The sequence below is a fragment of the Pyrus communis genome, chromosome 9, assembly GCF_963583255.1.
Source record: "Pyrus communis chromosome 9, drPyrComm1.1, whole genome shotgun sequence".
NCBI classification, from domain to species: Eukaryota; Viridiplantae; Streptophyta; class Magnoliopsida; order Rosales; family Rosaceae; genus Pyrus; species Pyrus communis.
This window is the reverse complement of record NC_084811.1, coordinates 1640724-1659251: the sequence shown is the minus strand read 5'-3', so window position 1 is coordinate 1659251 and position 18528 is coordinate 1640724. Positions and strand designations below refer to the sequence as shown.

At 37.8% G+C, this 18528-nt stretch overlaps 4 protein-coding genes across 4 annotated transcripts; 2 read left to right on the top strand and 2 right to left on the bottom strand.

The window, feature by feature from the left end:
- Window positions 1-4497: 4497 nt before the first annotated feature.
- LOC137745434 (uncharacterized) lies at window positions 4498-5490 on the top strand. Its single transcript, XM_068485399.1, has one exon. The coding sequence runs from the start codon at window positions 4498-4500 to the stop codon at window positions 5488-5490; it is 993 nt and encodes a 330-aa protein (XP_068341500.1).
- Window positions 5491-8399: 2909 nt separating this feature from the next.
- On the bottom strand, window positions 8400-10583 carry LOC137745432 (uncharacterized). Its single transcript, XM_068485397.1, has 4 exons — window positions 10579-10583; window positions 8976-9116; window positions 8730-8831; window positions 8400-8463 (listed from the first exon to the last, which is right to left on the bottom strand). Exons 1-4 carry the CDS (start codon window positions 10581-10583, stop codon window positions 8400-8402), a joined length of 312 nt encoding a protein of 103 aa, XP_068341498.1.
- Window positions 10584-11387: 804 nt separating this feature from the next.
- On the top strand, window positions 11388-12576 carry LOC137744715 (DNA damage-repair/toleration protein DRT102). Its single transcript, XM_068484501.1, has one exon. It carries the CDS (start codon window positions 11469-11471, stop codon window positions 12399-12401), a length of 933 nt encoding a protein of 310 aa, XP_068340602.1. The 5' UTR covers window positions 11388-11468; the 3' UTR covers window positions 12402-12576.
- Window positions 12577-13423: 847 nt separating this feature from the next.
- LOC137744714 (zeta-carotene desaturase, chloroplastic/chromoplastic-like) lies at window positions 13424-17521 on the bottom strand. The gene is made up of 14 exons (XM_068484500.1): window positions 17192-17521; window positions 16696-16820; window positions 16350-16484; window positions 16187-16259; window positions 16021-16094; window positions 15703-15807; window positions 15315-15559; window positions 15116-15203; window positions 14912-14954; window positions 14655-14811; window positions 14392-14520; window positions 14209-14281; window positions 13937-14101; window positions 13424-13847 (listed from the first exon to the last, which is right to left on the bottom strand). The coding sequence occupies exons 1-14, from the start codon at window positions 17325-17327 to the stop codon at window positions 13680-13682; spliced, it is 1716 nt and encodes a 571-aa protein (XP_068340601.1). The 5' UTR covers window positions 17328-17521; the 3' UTR covers window positions 13424-13679.
- Window positions 17522-18528: the final 1007 nt, after the last annotated feature.

Below are 18528 nucleotides of genomic sequence, written 5' to 3'. Positions count from 1 at the left end.
AATGGATTTTGTGCCAAAAAATGATAAGAAAATCAAAGTCTTCATCTCATGCAAATAGGCTTGTAGTGAGCAATACAAAAGTGCTTATTCATGGAAATTGTCATGATCATTAAATTTTAATGTGCAGTGAGTCATACAAAAGTGTTTCTCTAATAAGCCTATTTCATGTGCGTTCGAAAAAGAATACAAAAGTTATCAACGAGAATTGGTTGAATTCGTAAAGATCGTTCTCTTTGCTAGATCAAAGTCTAAGTTTGAGTCTCATTTTAGTCAATCTCTCTTGATGAGCAATCGGTAAAAACCAAAAAAAAGGCTTTGTAAGTCGTAAAAAAAGCTTGTAAAATGTCCTAGTACTGGGATGAGTAACCTCACCTCACCTTCCCCTAAACTTTTTATCAACCAAAAGAAAAAAAGAATACGAAAGTTGTTTTTTGACTTGGGAGATTCAAAGTACCACATTAATACAATCAGAAGACGATGAAACAAAAAAAAAAAAAAAAGAAATGAAAAAAAGAAAAAAAGAAAAGGGAGGATTGCATGTCAAGCACTTTTGGGATGAGCGGTTTTGGGAAAATTAGTAGGTAAGTTCATTTTGGTTACATTTTTAAGCATTGTCCAATATTAAAAACTTCTATTCTTTTTAGTACACACTGAGTTTTTTTTAGGTATTTGATTTTGAATGCATAGTTTTCTTTCACACTGCTTTAACCTAATGAAGCTATGGCAGTAAGCAATGTCGGAACAACAATAAAATGTTGGACTGTGTTCTAGGAGTTTGGGAAAGTAAAACTATAACCAAGAAAAGCCATTTAAATATATTTTCACTCCAAAAGTTGAAGATTTCTCACCATGATCTGCACTGTGAAGCAATATCTGCCATAACAAACGGGTCCGACATCTTTATGCAGCGGAGCACACGACCGCCGCTAGTGCAATGATTGCTGATTCTACCGTCTCTCCTGGTTTAAAAGTCTCAGAGATCAGTAATCTCGATGCAAAAGACTTGCACGTGCCTACGATTGAGAGCCTTGGGGGGTCGCCGAAGCCGACTCAAACGAGTGTGATCAAATGCCAGGCGTTCGAGGCCAATCGATCGTAGCTGGTCGCGTACAACGTTGAGCTTCTGAAAGTCAATGCAAAACTGGAGGCAATGAAGAAGCTAGAGATTGGCATGTATTTTGCCCAATGTTGTAGTGTTTTCCAACTTAGGATCTTGCGATCTTCAACCATGACTAAGCGATCCATTTTCTCATATTATTTGTCAGGATGACTTTGTCCCAAGCCCACTGAACTAAGTTCATGACTTTCATGTTGTTGCTATCCCCAAATTTTTTAGTACTGTAATTGGATTTGATTTTTTGGTGTAGCCTTTCTCACATGATGCTCAGACTCATCTGCTTGGTATGTAATCTCCTCAAACAACTGTGCATTGAAGGACAACGTGTTTACAACATTAAATAGCTTGCAAGTCCTTGACGCTAGGGTGGTTCGACAGATACTCCATCATGGAACCACCAGAGGTGTGATTAGAAACGCAATTGTGACAAAACCTTTGATTAGCAAACCAGGGTGCTTCCACTGGCCTTGGTCCTGACTACCGATCTAGTATCAAAAGGGAAATTTCCCCATCAATCATATCTACTATTATGATTTCATCAGGATCAGTGATATCCAACTCTGCAACCATTTCAGTTGCCACAGTCAATGTTGTATCATTCTCAATGTCAAATTAAAAATAAATGTTGCGTACATGATTGTATAAGGTATATGCAACTTTCTTTGTTGATGTGATGTGTCATCAATAAAAAATCAATACTTAAGTAATAATCCAATTATCAGCAACCACGTCATCCGATTTATAAAATTTGATTTTAAAATTTGGTGTCACCAACATTATTCATAGTAGTATTACTGATAACGGGCTTTGGATGATGTGAAATGAATTGTGAAAATGAAACTACTCAAGTTTTTTTACGACACATCTGCCTTTATGTTTTTGAGTGTGCGCTATTATGCTCACTCATTGTCAAAATTTTCACTCCCTTTATATTGTTTTTTTTATGTTTATTTTAGTTATAAGGTGGGTGAAAAATAGAATAGATGATTGAGTATAGCAATGCTCTTTCACAAAAGTGAAGAACGAAGACAAGCTCATTCTTGAACAAGGCTCAAAATTTGAGGTTTGAACACCATGGGTAAAATATTTGTGAAAAGTTGATGAAATATTCGACAGATTCGATGCGGATAAAAATGGTGTGATCGATGGTCAAGAGTTTAAGACTCTGTTGGCTGAGACAATGGTCGCGGTGGCGTGGGGAATCGGGGGTTCGCCCGTGCTGGTGGCGCTTGAACATGGCAGCCTCCTCATGAGGGCTGCTGAACATGAAAAGGCAAAGAACATGCAAATAGCTGAGATCAATTAATTTTCATGATCTTTTTATTTTATGGTATTTTCTATACATATAGCTACCAAAGATTGTAAATGAATGATGCTTGGAATAAGATATTCATAGGCAAAAAGATGTGAAACTGAAAATTTTGGAATACTTCTTTATTTTTCAGATGGTATATATGGAGCAATTTTTATTACTTTAGCGTTCGCCGATCCTTTTAACAACAATATATGGTTTTATTTCAATACTATATAGTATAAAAATCACGAAATCGACAAGATAAAATAACCTATTTTTCAAAAGATCTATAAGTCACGTAATGAAAGATTTAGGAAGATTGTTATACATCATCCGCATGTGATGAGAAATATCATGATTATATGTAATAAGAAATGTCAAGACATGATATTACCCCCATAATATAGAAGTTCGTTTCCTATACGGAGGGAAACTAATTTGGGTAAAACAATCTAAGATTATAAAAGACTGGTTTTCGAACATTGTTGTCTTTCTCTACGAAATAGTTGGCAGAACTATAACCTTCGTTCTAGATTTATAGAAGTATAGGCACAAAAGTACATATTGCACATGAATTATGTTAATAATTCTTTGGGGTATTTAAGTGCGGGTGTCGTTCTATCAACTGTCTGTCTAAAACACATACGAGAGACTCCTGCATTCAAATTCATCAAAATAGGCCGGTTTGTGTCTTGGATGAACATATGACATAGCATGGCTCCCCGCATCCAAGATTTTCTAGTTTCTCCTCGTTTGGATCGTAAACTAGGTAGGTTAGTTGTAGCTTAACCAGATTTTGGTAAACATGGATCAAATCCATGCAGCCTAGAAAGAAGAACGATCCCTGGCTGGGAGATCGGGATTGTGCTGGGAATTTGCCAAAACAGCGTGCAACCCAAGAGACCCGTTGCTTCTAAAATCGGCCTCAAAAACTGCACCACCCTACTAGGTTAGGCGCCGCACTGAATCACTAGGGTAAAGACACTTGTTTCGTCCTCATTTGGCTAAATATTAAGCATGCTCATCGGCATTCAAAACGATTAGTTGTTGAAAATCAAAGCAAAATATCATGTTTTTTTGTGTTCGAGAAGTTGCAGTCTACAATCTACTTGACATGTTTCATCAGTGACACCAATATTGGTGTCTTGCCATCTTGATCAACATGAGAAGGTTACACAAACTGAATGAAACTGATTACAAACTTTTCATCTTAAACATAATTCAAAGGACATTACAACATTAATAAAAGGACATCAAACTATTATTTGCATGTGACTAATTGTTTGTTCACATTCAATGTCATCTCGTTTAATTTTAGATTAGAAATTTGTAGTCCATTCTATTTACTTGTATTTCTGCTCAATACTTTTGTTTTGTAATAATACAAGAAGTTGCTGCCTACAATCTACTTGCCGTGTTTCATTGGTGTGTCGTCATCTTGATATCATATGATGCATTTCCACTTGATTGAATGAAACTGAAGCTACCATACAAAAGTGGTTGGGGAACTCTCTCCTTTCCCCAAGGCCCCATCTTCTAAAATCTCCTTTTGAGACGGCAAAACAAGAAGAAAAACAAATTATATATAGGGAGAGAGAAAAAAGAGCCCTACTTACCCTTAAAGTAAACTAAAAAAAAGGTCCAGATGTCACCTGCAACTGTGACCCAACTGAAACCCTGGTGCAACCCAGCTCACTCCCATTCCTGAGAGAGAGTTTGAAAGTCTGTCAAAGGCGCAAATTAAGGAGGATATAACATGAATGTAAGGCTTAGCTACTGGTGCTGATGATTGTGATGATGGGATCCTCTTGTAACTTTTATCATTCAAGATTCAAAGCCACAACTACATTCTAAGCCAAAAGCCAAAAGCCAAAAGCTCTTATTATTTACTCTAAATAGCAGGTAGCAAAGCCTCAATATCCCAAACTCCCCATCAGTACCAAGCCAAAGACTAACCCTTTAGACCTCCAAACACACAATCTCTCTCTCTCTCTCTCTCTCTCTCTCTCTCTCACCACCTTAAAACTTCCCACACAATTCTCCAACTGCTTATGGCTTGAGCAACAAACACCAAAATTGGAACATCATGATCCCAGCATGTTTCAGCCAGCCCAACACACCCTCAAGCACCTCTCAAGTGCCCCAAAACCTCATAACCTGCATATACCAAACTCAGCTTTGCAACTCTCCCACATATCTCACTCTCACCTGGTCCAAAACCTTCTTCTCTCACTCCCTCACCATCCATGCCTCTGACTCGTTCTCCTTCACCGTCTCCCTCAACCCATCAACCTTCTCATTCTTTCGAACCAGACCGGGCTCCAAATCCATCTCTCTAACCCACAGCAAATACAAAAGAATCAAGCTCTACTGGGACTTCACCCGGGCTGACTTCACTCACAACTCCGCCGAGGCCGAGTCATGCTTCTACATCGCCATTTCTTGCAATGCGAGGCTTGAATTCTTTCTTGGGGATCTTCTGGACGATTTGACGAGGCGATCAGGGTTAGTTCCGACTCACAAGCTCGGCAAACCAGCACTACTGTCAAGGCGGGAACATGTGTTTGGACACAGGAATTACATATCCAGAGCTCAGTTCTTGGGATCCAAACACGAAATTGGAATAGAGTGCAGTGAAGGTACACTTCGACTAAAAGTAGATGGAATAACAAGCCTGGTTGTCAAAAGGTTGGCTTGGAAATTCAGAGGCAATGAGAAGATTTTTGTTGGCGGAGTAGAATTTGAATTTTATTGGGATGTCTTCAATTGGGTTAATAATGAAGGTGGTAGTAATGGGAACGGTCATGGTGTGTTTGTATTTCAAGTCGGCGATGGTGGAGTGTGGCCGGAAATGGTAGGTCCTGAAAAGAAGTTGATGAGGAAGAGCTTGTCAATGTCGACTGCTTCGACAACAGTGCCGTCAATTGCATCGCTGTCTCCATCACCATCGTGCTCAAGCGTGCTGCAATGGGCAGAGGAAAGTAGTGATGGGGGGAGGAGTTCATGTTCTTCATCAACTAGGTCATCTGGTAGTAATGGAGGGTTTTCTCTGTTGTTGTATGCTTGGAAGAGGGATTGACACTTTATCTATTAAATTCCAATGTGATGGTTTGAAATTGGAAATAATTACTCCTTCATGTTGTAAATTTCTGGTGTTTTTCCTTTTGGAAATGACATCCGAACACTATTTTACTACTTTCACCACATACCTCTCCTTATTTTTGTTTTTTGAGAATCTCGAGAAAATTTATTGATATAAACAAAAAGTTACATCTAATTATGCGGATGTAAATCTTACCTCTTATAGAGCCAAAAAACAAAAAAAAAAAACACGAAAAAAATAAAAGATGACATAAACCTTATCCTTCTTGAAAAAGAGGGGTATGCCATATGACCAAACTCCTCTAAATAAAACTTAAAAAGTAGGCTTTCTAACAAAAATGGTTCATGAGATTTGCATACAGATCACTTTAGTCCCTGAGATTGAAAATAAATAGAAATAGTCCATGAGATTGTCCATCATCTATTATTTTGGTTCTTCTGTTAAAAATTCCGTTAAGTGTTTCAGAGCTCTTGACCGGAAATTTGGGCAATTTTCAAAGCTTTGTAACTCAATCGTTTCTTAACCAAATTCAACTCATAATATATCAAAATGAAGATATGAAAGTGTAGAATAAGATTATACCTATTTGGAAACCCAATGGTTGCCGGCAATGGCCAGAGAATAGCCTAAAAGGTGACTGGTCCGAGGGAAAACTGTTTCCACTCACCGGAAACTGAGTAAATTTTAAACGTTCATAACTTCTTCAATACTTAAGGAAATCTAGTGATTCAAAAAAATGAAAATCATACTTCTCAACGAGAAGAAGAGAATGGTATCTTTCTCTACAGCTAATTCGCAGTGGTTTGGTCGGAAAAACTGCTCGAAAGTGGCTAACTTGAGACCAAGATAGACACTTTCAAGCCATTTTCTAGCCAAACCATGGAGATTTAGCAATCAAGAAAGTTAGCATTCTCTTTATCTCATCGAGAAATATGATTTTTGTTTTTGAATCACTTGATTTCGTTGAGTATTGAAGAAGTTATGAACGTTTAAAATTTACCCAGTTTTAGGCGAGTTTTCCAGATTTCCTGCAAACCAGTCACCTTTCAGACTATTTTCCGGCCATCTCTGGTAACCAATGGTCTTCCAAATATGTATAATATTGTTCTACACTTTCTTATCTTCATTTTGATATATTATGGGTCGAATTTGGTTAAAAAATGATTAAGTTACGAAGCTTTGAAAATTGCCCAAACTTTCGACTATGAGCTTCGGGACACTTAACGGAGTTTTTAACGGAATAACCAAAATAATGGATGGTGAATAATCTCAGGGACCATTTCTATTGATTTTCAATTTCATGTACCAAAATGATGTGTTACACAAATCTTATGAATCATTTTGACTAAAAAGCCAAAAAAATAAGAACCTACAAAATAAGTTGTGCAAAACAAAAAGGAACTTCCAAAAGCATCTTGAAATCATTTCTACTTTTTATACAAGTCTATATGCATTTTTGTTTATATACAAGTGATATTCTATTATAAACACACCCGCTCGAGTGTATAGAGAAAAAATATTCTTTCTAACCAATGTAATTATGCACACATATAAAGTATAAATGCAGTCTAATCACTATAATTTTCAAATTTTGAAGCCTATTCATCTTAGGATTCTCTAGTAGCCTTTTTTAATGCACTTTAACAAAAAGGCCTCGACTTTCTGCGCAAGAATATGAGGAGCTCTCATTGCAAATTTACTGTCCCTACAGTTTAGTTCTGCGCAAGAACATGAGGAGCTTTCAATGCATCTACAAGAACATGAGGAGCTCATCATTGCAAACGTACACTTCTGCCCCTTTGTAATCGAGAAGAGATCTTCTTCGAATCTTTTATACCAAAGCTACCGAATAAAGTGATTCTGGTATTTGAAATTTCATCTAATGATAAAAAATTATTATAACCTTTAAGAAATCAAAACATGTGGGCTGTTGGATGAAATTTCAAAGGTCTGAATCATTTGATCTGATGGTCTTGGAGGAAGAGATCCGGAGAGGATCTCTTCTTTGTTATCATCATAAGCACTATAAAAATTTGATCTCTTATTTTCTCTGCTGTAGAAAGCAAATAAAATTGAAAAATTTAGCACCTTTACTTGGTAAATATTGTAATATGATTTATTGACTTTGCAATTGTCTGCAATAGTTACAAGCACAAAGTTGCCGGGAAAATTTCGTGGTGGTTTTTCAGAGCACATTATTTGGCCAGACGCTAAAGGGTAGAAAGCGCCCGAAATGGAACAAAATAACAACCAAATCACGTGTATTCCAGTATATTTTAGCATTAGAAAAGTCTATAGAGAACTAGACAGAATTTTAATTGACATAAATAATATACAACTATAAACTTCTGCATCTACAAAAGCCCACATACAGGAATAGGTATTATGTTTACATTTGGATTCCCCTACGTCGTTACATTGGCACAAGTCAAAAGATATACCAATAACAAAACGTACCAAGTAAGGTCTAGTACTATCAAAAGAAGCAAAATCTAACCAGACTTTCAAGTTTCGCCGAGATACAGGACTTCAAATGTTGGAACTACGGAATCGAATGTCGACAACTGAAAGTTCGACCAGTACCAGTGAACATAATGTTGGTCTTTCCGTGGTGGTCCTGATTAGCAACTCCTATTGATCTTAACGTAAAATGATTGTGAACCTCGTTCGAAGTTTGAAGACTTACCGTGTTCAGTCATTGGATCTTCCATAAGCAGGTGTGAACAGGTGGCCAGAGACATTCCAGCTCTTGGTCTCGGCGTGCCTTATAATCTGTTAAACCGATTGCGGAAAACAGAAATCGATTACTGGAAAAACTCCCATATGTTAAGGATCAATAATCCAGCATATGAAAGCGCTTTTGTTCTCACTTTAAACTTATAGTCTTAGTCATAGAACGTACCTCCATCGATGCAAATGAGAGGGCTCCATGGAAGTTTTAGGTATGTCCTGCAGACCGATTAAAATTGTTACGATGAACAGACAGCTAGGAGTTACAAAGAATCCCGCAAGACCGATAAAAATTGACGCCCTGTAGGTATGTCACTCCAGCCAAAGACCATGAAAATTAGCGGATCGACCAAAAACTTTATGACCAGGGAAGAGAAACAAGTAGGGGAAACATTGAGCATGCAATCGAATTCGAAGTGTATGACAAGCAGACACATATTTTTACATATCTGTATGTTGCAGTTTATATCAAGTAGAAGCGAAACGAAAGAGAACCGCAGAATTTTCTTGCCTCGAAAATTCGAAATCGAACAGTTGGATCTTCGAAGATACAATCTTCTGTATAAATTGCAGAAGTGAAAATCCCTCTTACCAAACACAAAGTAGAAGTGTGAAATAACAAAAATAAAAAAAAATAATAAAAAAAAAGAAACCAATCGGTTAACGATACATTCATATATGCAGAGTCATGCACAAGGAAGGTCTCATTCAAACAGTATAGGTTGGTAACTGTTACGAAATACGCATTCTCGAAATCAGATTTGAGAATCGTTACGACATCATCAATGCCGAAAACTAAAAACTCATCGTTTTCGTTGTCATTCACTCCATTCGTCTCCACGTCAGCATTTAACGGAGGAATTGACAGACAACTGACGGAATGTATGAAATTGTAACAAATTTGTAGATGAAGTATGACATTGATATTTTTTAAAGATGAGATATGAAACTGTGATTGACCTAATAATTAAGGTAGTTTTATATAATTTATCCAAAATAAAAGAGGCAAAATCCAAAGAGCTCGCTTCACCACCAAATTTATCAGACAATTAATTGTGACCAATATTGAAGGTTCATGACTTTATATAGTATGCTCATAACCACTAGAAGAAGTTAGGAAGGAACAACCTTTGCCAAGAAGATTGTACAATTAAGGATGATTTAAAACATCATATTCAACAATTTCACATAGAATTAATCCAAATTCTCAAATTTTCACATACAAACGAATGCTCGAATAGATTAATTTGAGTGAAAATCCCAAAGATTGAATCTTTAGAGGATAAAAAGCTCCTCGACATACTTTTTTATTCAGAAACAATTTTTTTAGCATTAAGGACAAATTTTTTATTATTAAGGACATTTTTCAATTCAAAACCGTGAAGTGTGACTCATTTTTTGTTTTTTATCCTAATAATACAAAAAATTATCCTTAACAATAAGAAAAGTTGTCTAAGTGTTTTTCGATTAAAAAAAAAAAAAGTTTTGTGAAGAACATTTTAAGGAAAACTAATGAAAATGGTTTGAAAACTTTAAGTTTTGACGATAAAGACAAAATAAAAGGTAAAATGCATAATATCAAGATTGATTTTTTAGTGTAAAAATGTGATTTTTCAATTTTAGTTAAATTTCCTAACTTTTTATAGTTATCCATTTTTATCCTTGTTCATTTCATGGGGAAACAAGTGGAAAGTGAGGGGAAGGGTAGATTAGGAAAAAAAAGTACCCGGTTGTTTTGTTGAAGGAGGAGAGGGCCTGAGAAGCTCGCTGATTCCGCTCACGGCGATTTTCAAAACCTGCGGGGTTTCTCTCCTGTGATTGTTGCTTCTGTTGTTATCCGGTGCGGCGGAGGAGCACCGGATGCCGTGGATTGCCCGGATAATGAACGGTCATAAATGGATCAGAAAGCAATCAACGATCAGGAATTGAAGTAATTGAAAATCGAAATTTGAATGCTCTGTTACCATCGACTGCGGGAGCGGAGGAAGCCATTGTTTTGGCGGGTTCATATTTCACCGAGTCCGTTATTACAGTTGGTGAACTGCCAAGGTCGGGTCGGGTTATATTTGGTTGGAGGAATTGGGCCTGTTGGAACCCATTTAACCCAAAGATTATCTTTTGTTAATTATCATTCAAATTTGAAATCATGTGAGCAATTTACATTATGATTCTCACTTTTTATTAGCGGGAACGACAAATTCTAACTTGAGGCTTTTTCCAACCGTAAAGAAGTACCACTAATTACTGTTAAATTAGTTTAATTTTTAAAATTCGTTTTTTATTTAATGAAATTAAATTAATTTAAAATTGTAATCAATAAGGGATAAGCATTACCTCATCTAGCGATAGCAATTTAATCCGTTAAATCCGATCTCCTCAAGTAACTGATCCGAATGGTTCGGTTTTGGGTATAAAATTTCGAGTATTTTATGGTTATGGATAACCGTCGAGTAAATTTTTCAATTTCGGGTTCGGTTATGGTTATTGAGGTATCCACCCCAAACCCATACCCGAAACCGAACCATTTCATTTATGAATAAAAAAATATAAATATTTATTATATAAAAAGGGATTGTTAATAATCATGCTTTATTAAATATGAAATTAATTATTTACTTTTTTTTTTATCATTAATAATAGGAATTATATGCTTATAATTTTTAAGAGTGTAAATGTTTTCTTAGTAATATAAATTTTTAATATTACTTATTAGATGTATTGTATCAATTGTGTTAATAATAGCAATTTATTTAATATCGTTTTTTTTTTTTAAATATTCTCATTTAGTAAATAATATAAATATCATAATAGGAAAAACCATTCTCCGATAAAAAATCAATCATCCGATGGGTTTCGTTATGGAAAAAACCAATTCTGGAATTCTACGAGTTCGAATTTAGAGAAAATAAACGAATTTGGGTATGAAGATGACATATCGGAATCCAATTCGTCATGCTGCCATCCCATCAGCAAAAATGCACTTGGTATAATTAAGTGGTTAACCTTGTTTTTGATGCGATAATACGATTAAACCAGTCTAATGATTGCATAACACGTGTAAGTAAGACAACAGTTTACAGTGACGTTGACAAAGACTTCGATTCCTACCTTGGTCCTGGACGACGTTTTGGGTCCAGAGATACATCTTCTTCCCCATTGAATATCAGTCTCTCACTCTCTCTAAAACGCTTCCGTTTCCAATCACAAAGCTTCAGAGTTCATCAATGGCCGAAGAAGCTCCCAGCAAACACCCACTGAAAATCATAGCCGGCGCCGATTCCTTCGGCTGCTCTCTTAAGGACGCCTTGGTGTCCCACCTCCGCTCCCTCAACATCGACGTCGAAGACCTGGGCACATCCTCCTACTACTCCATCGCCGCTGACGTCGGCAGCCGCGTCTCCTCCTCCACCTCCGATTCCGAGGAGATCCGCGGCCTCGTCGCCTGTGGTACCGGCGTCGGAGTCTCAATCTTCGCCAACAAGTTCCCCGGCGTATTCGCCGCCACTTGCCTCACTCCCTCCGACGCCCAGAACGCCCGATCCATCAACAACTCCAACGTCCTCGCCGTCTCCGGCATGTCCACGGCACCCGACTCCGCCATCGAGATCCTCGACACCTGGCTCAACACCCCCTTCAAATCCCCCTGCCCCGCTTCCGATTCCAAACCCTGGCCGCCCGAAGTCGAGTCCTTCCTCGACAATTCAATCCAAGAAATGCCCAAAATTGGAGGGGCTAATAAAATTGTGGATTCCGAGGAGGCTTCTTGCGCAATCTGCTGTTTGGTGAAGAACAGGGAATTGAACCCGATCGACATTATCCCTGGCGGGTCGATGAAGATTCTGAGGGAGACCCCGACGTCGGCGATTGTTAGGTTTAAGGCCGGGAGCGTGGAGCCGGCGCACCACCACACGTTCGGGCACGATCTGGTGGTGCTGTGGGGGAAAAAGAGCGTGTGGAATTTGACTAAAGAGAAAAGGTTCGATCTGACCGGCGGTGATTACTTGTTTACTCCGGCGGGGGATGTGCACAGAGTCAAGTACTATGAAGATACTGAGTTTTTGATCACCTGGGATGGCCATTGGGACATGTTTTTTGATGAGGATCTTGAGGCTGCTAAGAAGGCTGTTCAGCAGGAATTGGAGAAGGGGTCCGAGTGAAAATCGTCACAGGCGGCAGCGGTGGCGTTGGCGGTGGAAAGTTCAGTGTTTGCTGGTTGTGTTCAAGTGTTGAAGATGAATATGTGTTTATGTAAATGCATGTTTTGGAGATTATGTACTTTAAAATGTAGCAACTTTGTGTTTGAACAATAAAGTTGTGTGCTTGGTGTGATTACTCCTTTTGGTATATCAAGTCAATCACGTATTTATGAAAATGTATGAAAGACGGCAATTAATTTGAGATAACGTTACAGTTGCTTCGCAGTTGAATGAATGTCCATAGACTCAAAACTGTATCCGCCTTACTTAATGGTGGATTCCGGCGATGATGAAACTTGGGTTCAGTGTGAATGATGCACAAATTGCACTCGTTTTCAACTGATACCTTCGGTTTCCCAAGCTCTAACAACACCGTTCTCAGGTTTTCGGTAGCATTTGGTTTTGGCTTTGATAACCGGCACATGACTTTCGGTGGTCCTAACAATGTGATGGCCGGCATTTTTGGCTTAGGAGGAGGGCAGTGGTCCATCGTAGCGCACTTAGAACGAAACTAACATGCGCTTCTCTTACTGCTTACCGTCGCGGACTGCAAAATGGGGAACGTATACGGTTCTGCAATTTGGTAATGATGCGAAGATAAGAGGAAGTTTTCAAACGAAGCTTGTGCCTGCAGGAATTCCCAGATACCATCTTAATGTGTTGGAGATTAGGGTTGCCGGAAAGCGCCTCAGATCCTGCACTGTTCAGGATGAGGAGTGACAAGAGCGGAGGGGTTATCCTGTACAGTTTCCTTGCTCGAACTGCATATGCAACTCGGAGAGGAGCTGACCTTGTTCTGGATTCTGATGCAATTTTCGAGTGTATTGATACTTCCGTCTGCATCGGTATAATGCCTACTTGTGATGCAGGGCCAAGTCTGTTAGGGGCATTTCAGCAGACAAATCATCGCTTCTTGTTAGATGTTAAAAGTTTGACGATGCCGTTTGTACCAGAGAAATGCTAATACAACTGAAAAGTTCATGTGATCCAAGGCTTGTACTTATTGACAGAAAAAGTGCAAGGGAAAAACATGTGACGATTATATTTCATGCTCACCAGTTTTACATTCACCGCAGGATTCACGAATGGCACTAACCTTTCTATACTTTTATACCGATATAGAACATTGTAAAACGTTTGTAAAGAACAAAGCCAGCTCATGTCAAACTCGCCGGCTGACTCCACGTTTTGATTTGAAGAGTGTTTTTCTGTGCTAACCAACGAACGGCGGGCAATTTGTTAGACAAGACTCAGCTCATCGGTAGTATTAACAGCTTTTGCGTATTCCCCAGAATCTTGGGCTGCAAACTTCTTTCGCAATCCCACCAACTCTTCCCCGGCAGCACATATATATGCAGAAGCTTGCCTGCCGGACAAAGTTGCCCCTTCCATGCTGTCGATATAGTCCTGTAAAGGGTACAGCCATTTAGAATTCAGAATTTACAACATTTTTCTTTCTTCACTCTTGTATAGGAAAATCACTTGCGCAAACATACTTGTTTTGTGTATGAGCCGGCAAGGAAGAAATTCTTCACGGGTGTCTTCTGATCAGGTCTAAACGGATCTTTGCCAGGTCCCTCCCGATAGAGAGATTGCCCAATTTTGACAACTGATGACCAAGTGACTTCCAAACCTTGGGATGATGGGAATAAAGCCAAAACCTTGAATTGAAAATTTTAAGGTTCAGAATTTGATGTTTCTATTGGTTTCTTCTAACTGCAGTTTAACTTGCTTAACGTATGCAACGTGTTCTTTATAAGCTAATTACCTGTTTCGTCACTCTTGCTATAATTTCTTCGTTTGGTAAAGGCATGTAAGGATCACCTGGTGTCAAAACGCATCTGCAAGATGAAGAAGCACCAGCCTCAAGTTCAAAATTATATTAGTGCGAATAGGAAATATATATATATATATATATATCTGAATTATACAAATGGTATGTTTTCCTTACTGGAGGAGTGAACCTTGTCCCACAATGTAGTAATCTTCAGGAGAAGTAAGCGCTAGGTCGGCAAAGCAAGAGAAATCTGCATCGGGAGTATATAAGAGATTATCTAATCCCAAAGCTTGCTTCGATTTCCTATCAAACAAAAAATATCCCCGTCCATTAGTCTGAAAGAGGCAAAAAAAAAAATAAAGATTTCTACAAGGTCCTTAACACAAAAGCAAAACCCTTGTCACATCCAAGTACTTCAGTGTGTAAGGGAGAATCACCTTGACCGCTCTAGATCTTGTAACTCTGTGACCCAACCATCATATCTAAGTTGCACAGTGACAACAGGAACTCCGACTAGCTCATAAATATTATTGAAAAATTCCAATTCTCTCCATTGAGAAGGAAGCAATCTCTTGATTCCAGGCACATCACATGCTGTTAACATACATATATGAGAGAAAAACTTATTCAACTGAACTTGGAAATAGATTTTCGGAAAAGGAAGGGAACAAAGAAGCGAGAGTAAACCAGAAACCTGCAACATAAGCGTCAGCTTTCACAACTTTCTTATTTGTAGCCTGCAACCATAAAAAGAACACTTTGGGTATTTACATTTAAAGAAGCACAAGTTCCACCACAAGCATCTAAGGTAACACAATAAAAGATTCCAGCCGTCAAAGAAATCGATCTTTATTAAATTTCATTTGTATTAAAAGAAGCAATATGATAAGTAAGTTACCTTGGACATCGAAAATCCGGCAACATATGTTTCTCCATCAGAAGATTTATTATACAGTATTTCTCTACACCCCCACCTAAGATGAAACCTGTTACAGCAGACAACGACATTCCAACTGATATAGGAGAAATAGAAAAAGAAAACAATCGTTATCTCTTCATTTCCATGCAAAGCTCTTGTATCTTTTACAAAGATATACCTGCCCCCCTTTGCAATGATATAATCTCTGATGGGGCCACTTAAGTAAACATCTGGCGAACCCTTGAGCATGCGTAGAAGGGAAGCCTCGGTCTTAGTGGCAAACAATGTGAATATAGTGAGCATACAACGAGCACTAATATTATCACAGTCAATAAACCCAAGTGCATATGCAACAGGATCCCACATCCGCTGGATACTCATTCGCGTGCCACCTTTTGACAAGAACCAATCAGAGAAACTTATCTGCAAAAACCAAGTCCAGTTTTTATAATACTGTGTTGAAAAAAAAATAATAATTGTAAAAGACTTCCAAACATTTCCAGTTTCAACTAACAACACAATGAATGGAGACCAAAATAAAAGATAGAAATAGCTTTCATTCTTACACTATCCAAATTCCGGACATCCTGCAACGCTCCATCTGGATCAACAAGAGCCTTTACAACCGGACTTAAGGCAAGAGCCACTGCATTTCTTGCTTTATCGTAAGTCTGAACAGTTATAAAGGAAAATCAATAACAGAAAAAGCACCATTACAATTTGATTCACTAGGATTAATCAACTAAATGATAATAAGGAAAAAGCGTATCAGTTTTTTTTTTTTATTGTACTGTTTTTCCCGACACAAGGCGAACAATGCTTCATTCTCTATACTGGTAATGAGATGTGACAATGATGATGATTTGCAGTAAAGTCAGTCGTACCTTAATCTGATTAGTAGACAAAAAGGCAAGAATCCCATGTATTGGTGCTCCAATTGGGAACCGAAAATCAAGTTCTGTGATGAAAATCAAGTAACAGATAATGTACATTGGAGATCAGTGATTCATAAATGAACCCTGAAATACAAGATCAGGCACCAAGACATACCACCAATGTTACCCCCTTTGTTTACAAAAGTGTGAGTATGATCCTTGACAAGAAGATTTTCGTCTGCACCCACCTGTTTAGTGGTGGTCCAAGAAAACTTGTTAGCGATTATACGTAAAATTAACAAGTGTAACAGAAGTTCAAGCAAGCAAAAGTTGTCCACCTTTTTCATTAATCGGAAAAGATTACTGTAGCAACCAAAGAAAACATGGAGTCCCATTTCAATGTGGTTCCCTTTTTTATCAACAAAAGAGCCCACCTTGCCACCAATGAAAGGCCTCGACTCATAAATATCCACCTGCAGAATTTACAAAGAACACATGTTAACAAGTTTTCCTGGAAAAGACAATCAGTCATCAAACAACCTTACAGAAAATTATGAAGTTAGCTTACTGAGAAGTTTCAGTCTAAGTTTCCAACTTTAAAAATTCAATTCATCCATTGAAGCAATGTAGCTCTAAACTGAAAGAAACATACAATTCAGACAAAGTAAACAAAATTGGCCAAACCTCATGGCCTTGATCCAAAAGCTCAACCGCGGTTGACATGCCAGCGAGTCCAGCTCCGATAATGGCCACCTTCAGCTTTGGACCTCGGTAACGCTCCGGTTCAGGTGGAAACAACCCTTTTGGAGCTGGAAGATTAAGCATTCATCTCAGTATACACTAAATAGTAGCTCAAACAGTAAATAATCATTCACTTCATCACTAAACATCATATCATTCTAACTTTTCGTGGGAATATTAAGTATTAACCTCAAATTTCAGCACAAAGCTTGGTATTTTTGTGAATTAAAGGAATTTGGAACTTGAAAAGTTTGAACTTTTGATCAAAAGCCCATAACTTTTCATAAATTCAGTTAAAGTAAATGTAATCCCATCACAAGTTTCCTCAAATTCATCATAATTCACCAAAAGAAAGAAACCCAGGAATTAAAATTAACCAAAAAGCATTAGAAATATTGAAAATTGACAAAATGGAGCTTAAGAAAAAAGGGAACTTTACCGTTAACCCCCATGTCAGAAACATTTGTGTCCAGAGAAGAACGAACCCAGAAGGAGGAGGACCACTTTGTCCTGGCAGGAGTCACTATACAGCGACCGGTTACTGGAGCTGCCGGCGAAAGAGCCCAAGAAGCCATGGATTCAAGCTTCTAAAAACCCACAACTTCAATCTCACTATCTCTTCTCTCTCCTCTCTCTCTAACCACAGAACTGGTCTGTGTAAAGAAAGAGAGAGAGAAATAAAACTAGCTCTGAAGCATCAGAGAGAGAGGGTATCAGAAGTAGATGCTGAGGGTGAGAATTTGTCGCGTAACGGAGGAGTGAGTGAGTTTGGAGGAACCAAAGTTTCGTGTGCAAATTCTGGTATACAGTTTACTGTATTTTTAAGTGAGAGGTTTTAAGTTCGATTCTCGACAAAAGTGAATTTTAATCACATTATCATGACTAACCTAATATGAGGCTTAGCGCACTCCCTTAATATAGATAATATCGTTTGTTTTAAAATTAAATAAATAAATAAACTTGTTAATGGGAGGTGGTAGTGATTGTTTGTGGTTGGTTCGGAAATTGTTGGAGAAGTTTGTTGTCTTGTATGTTTAAATTTGGTGAAGCAGCAGAAATTAAGCGAGCAAACTGTTAACGAGGGAAGTGCGCTGCTTCCTTCGCTTTGCAACGCTAAATGCGCCACTAAGACTTTTAGATAATATTCAAGGTGGAAGAATGTATCATGGTTTTATGAGTAAGAGTTGATATAACAGACGTGGGTTAGATTAATTATTCATAACAGATTTTTCGTGTTTTTGTATATTATTTTTCTTACAAAATAGAGTAGTTTAAAATTATATTGTAAAAAATGTCAAACATTTCGAAATATATAGTTAAACTATAACGCTGAAATGGTTTAATGTAAATTATAAGGAAGAAAAAAGGCATCACGAACAATTGTTGGATTTGTTGCTACAAAGAGAATATAGAATACACAAAAAAGTAGGGGTTTAATTTCATCAACATTCCCCGAGATTTGTTGGCTTTTCACTTTCACACAATCTCTTTAAAGACGAATTTATTATTGACATCATTAATTTACATTTGAGATGACTAAATTGTATTTGAGTCGAATGATTTTATGTATGAACGATCTACAAAAGATGAATAAAAAACTGAACGTTATATAACCTACTTCATCATCTGCTAGCTGGTTTATTTTGATACATATGAAAAAATGAAATTGCTTCACAATATGCAACTCTTTTTCCCAATCTGTCACATTATATTTTGCAGAAAAATCGAAGTGGCGTTCGTGCGAAAAGGTTGAGAAAGAAGGAAGTTGGATTTTGT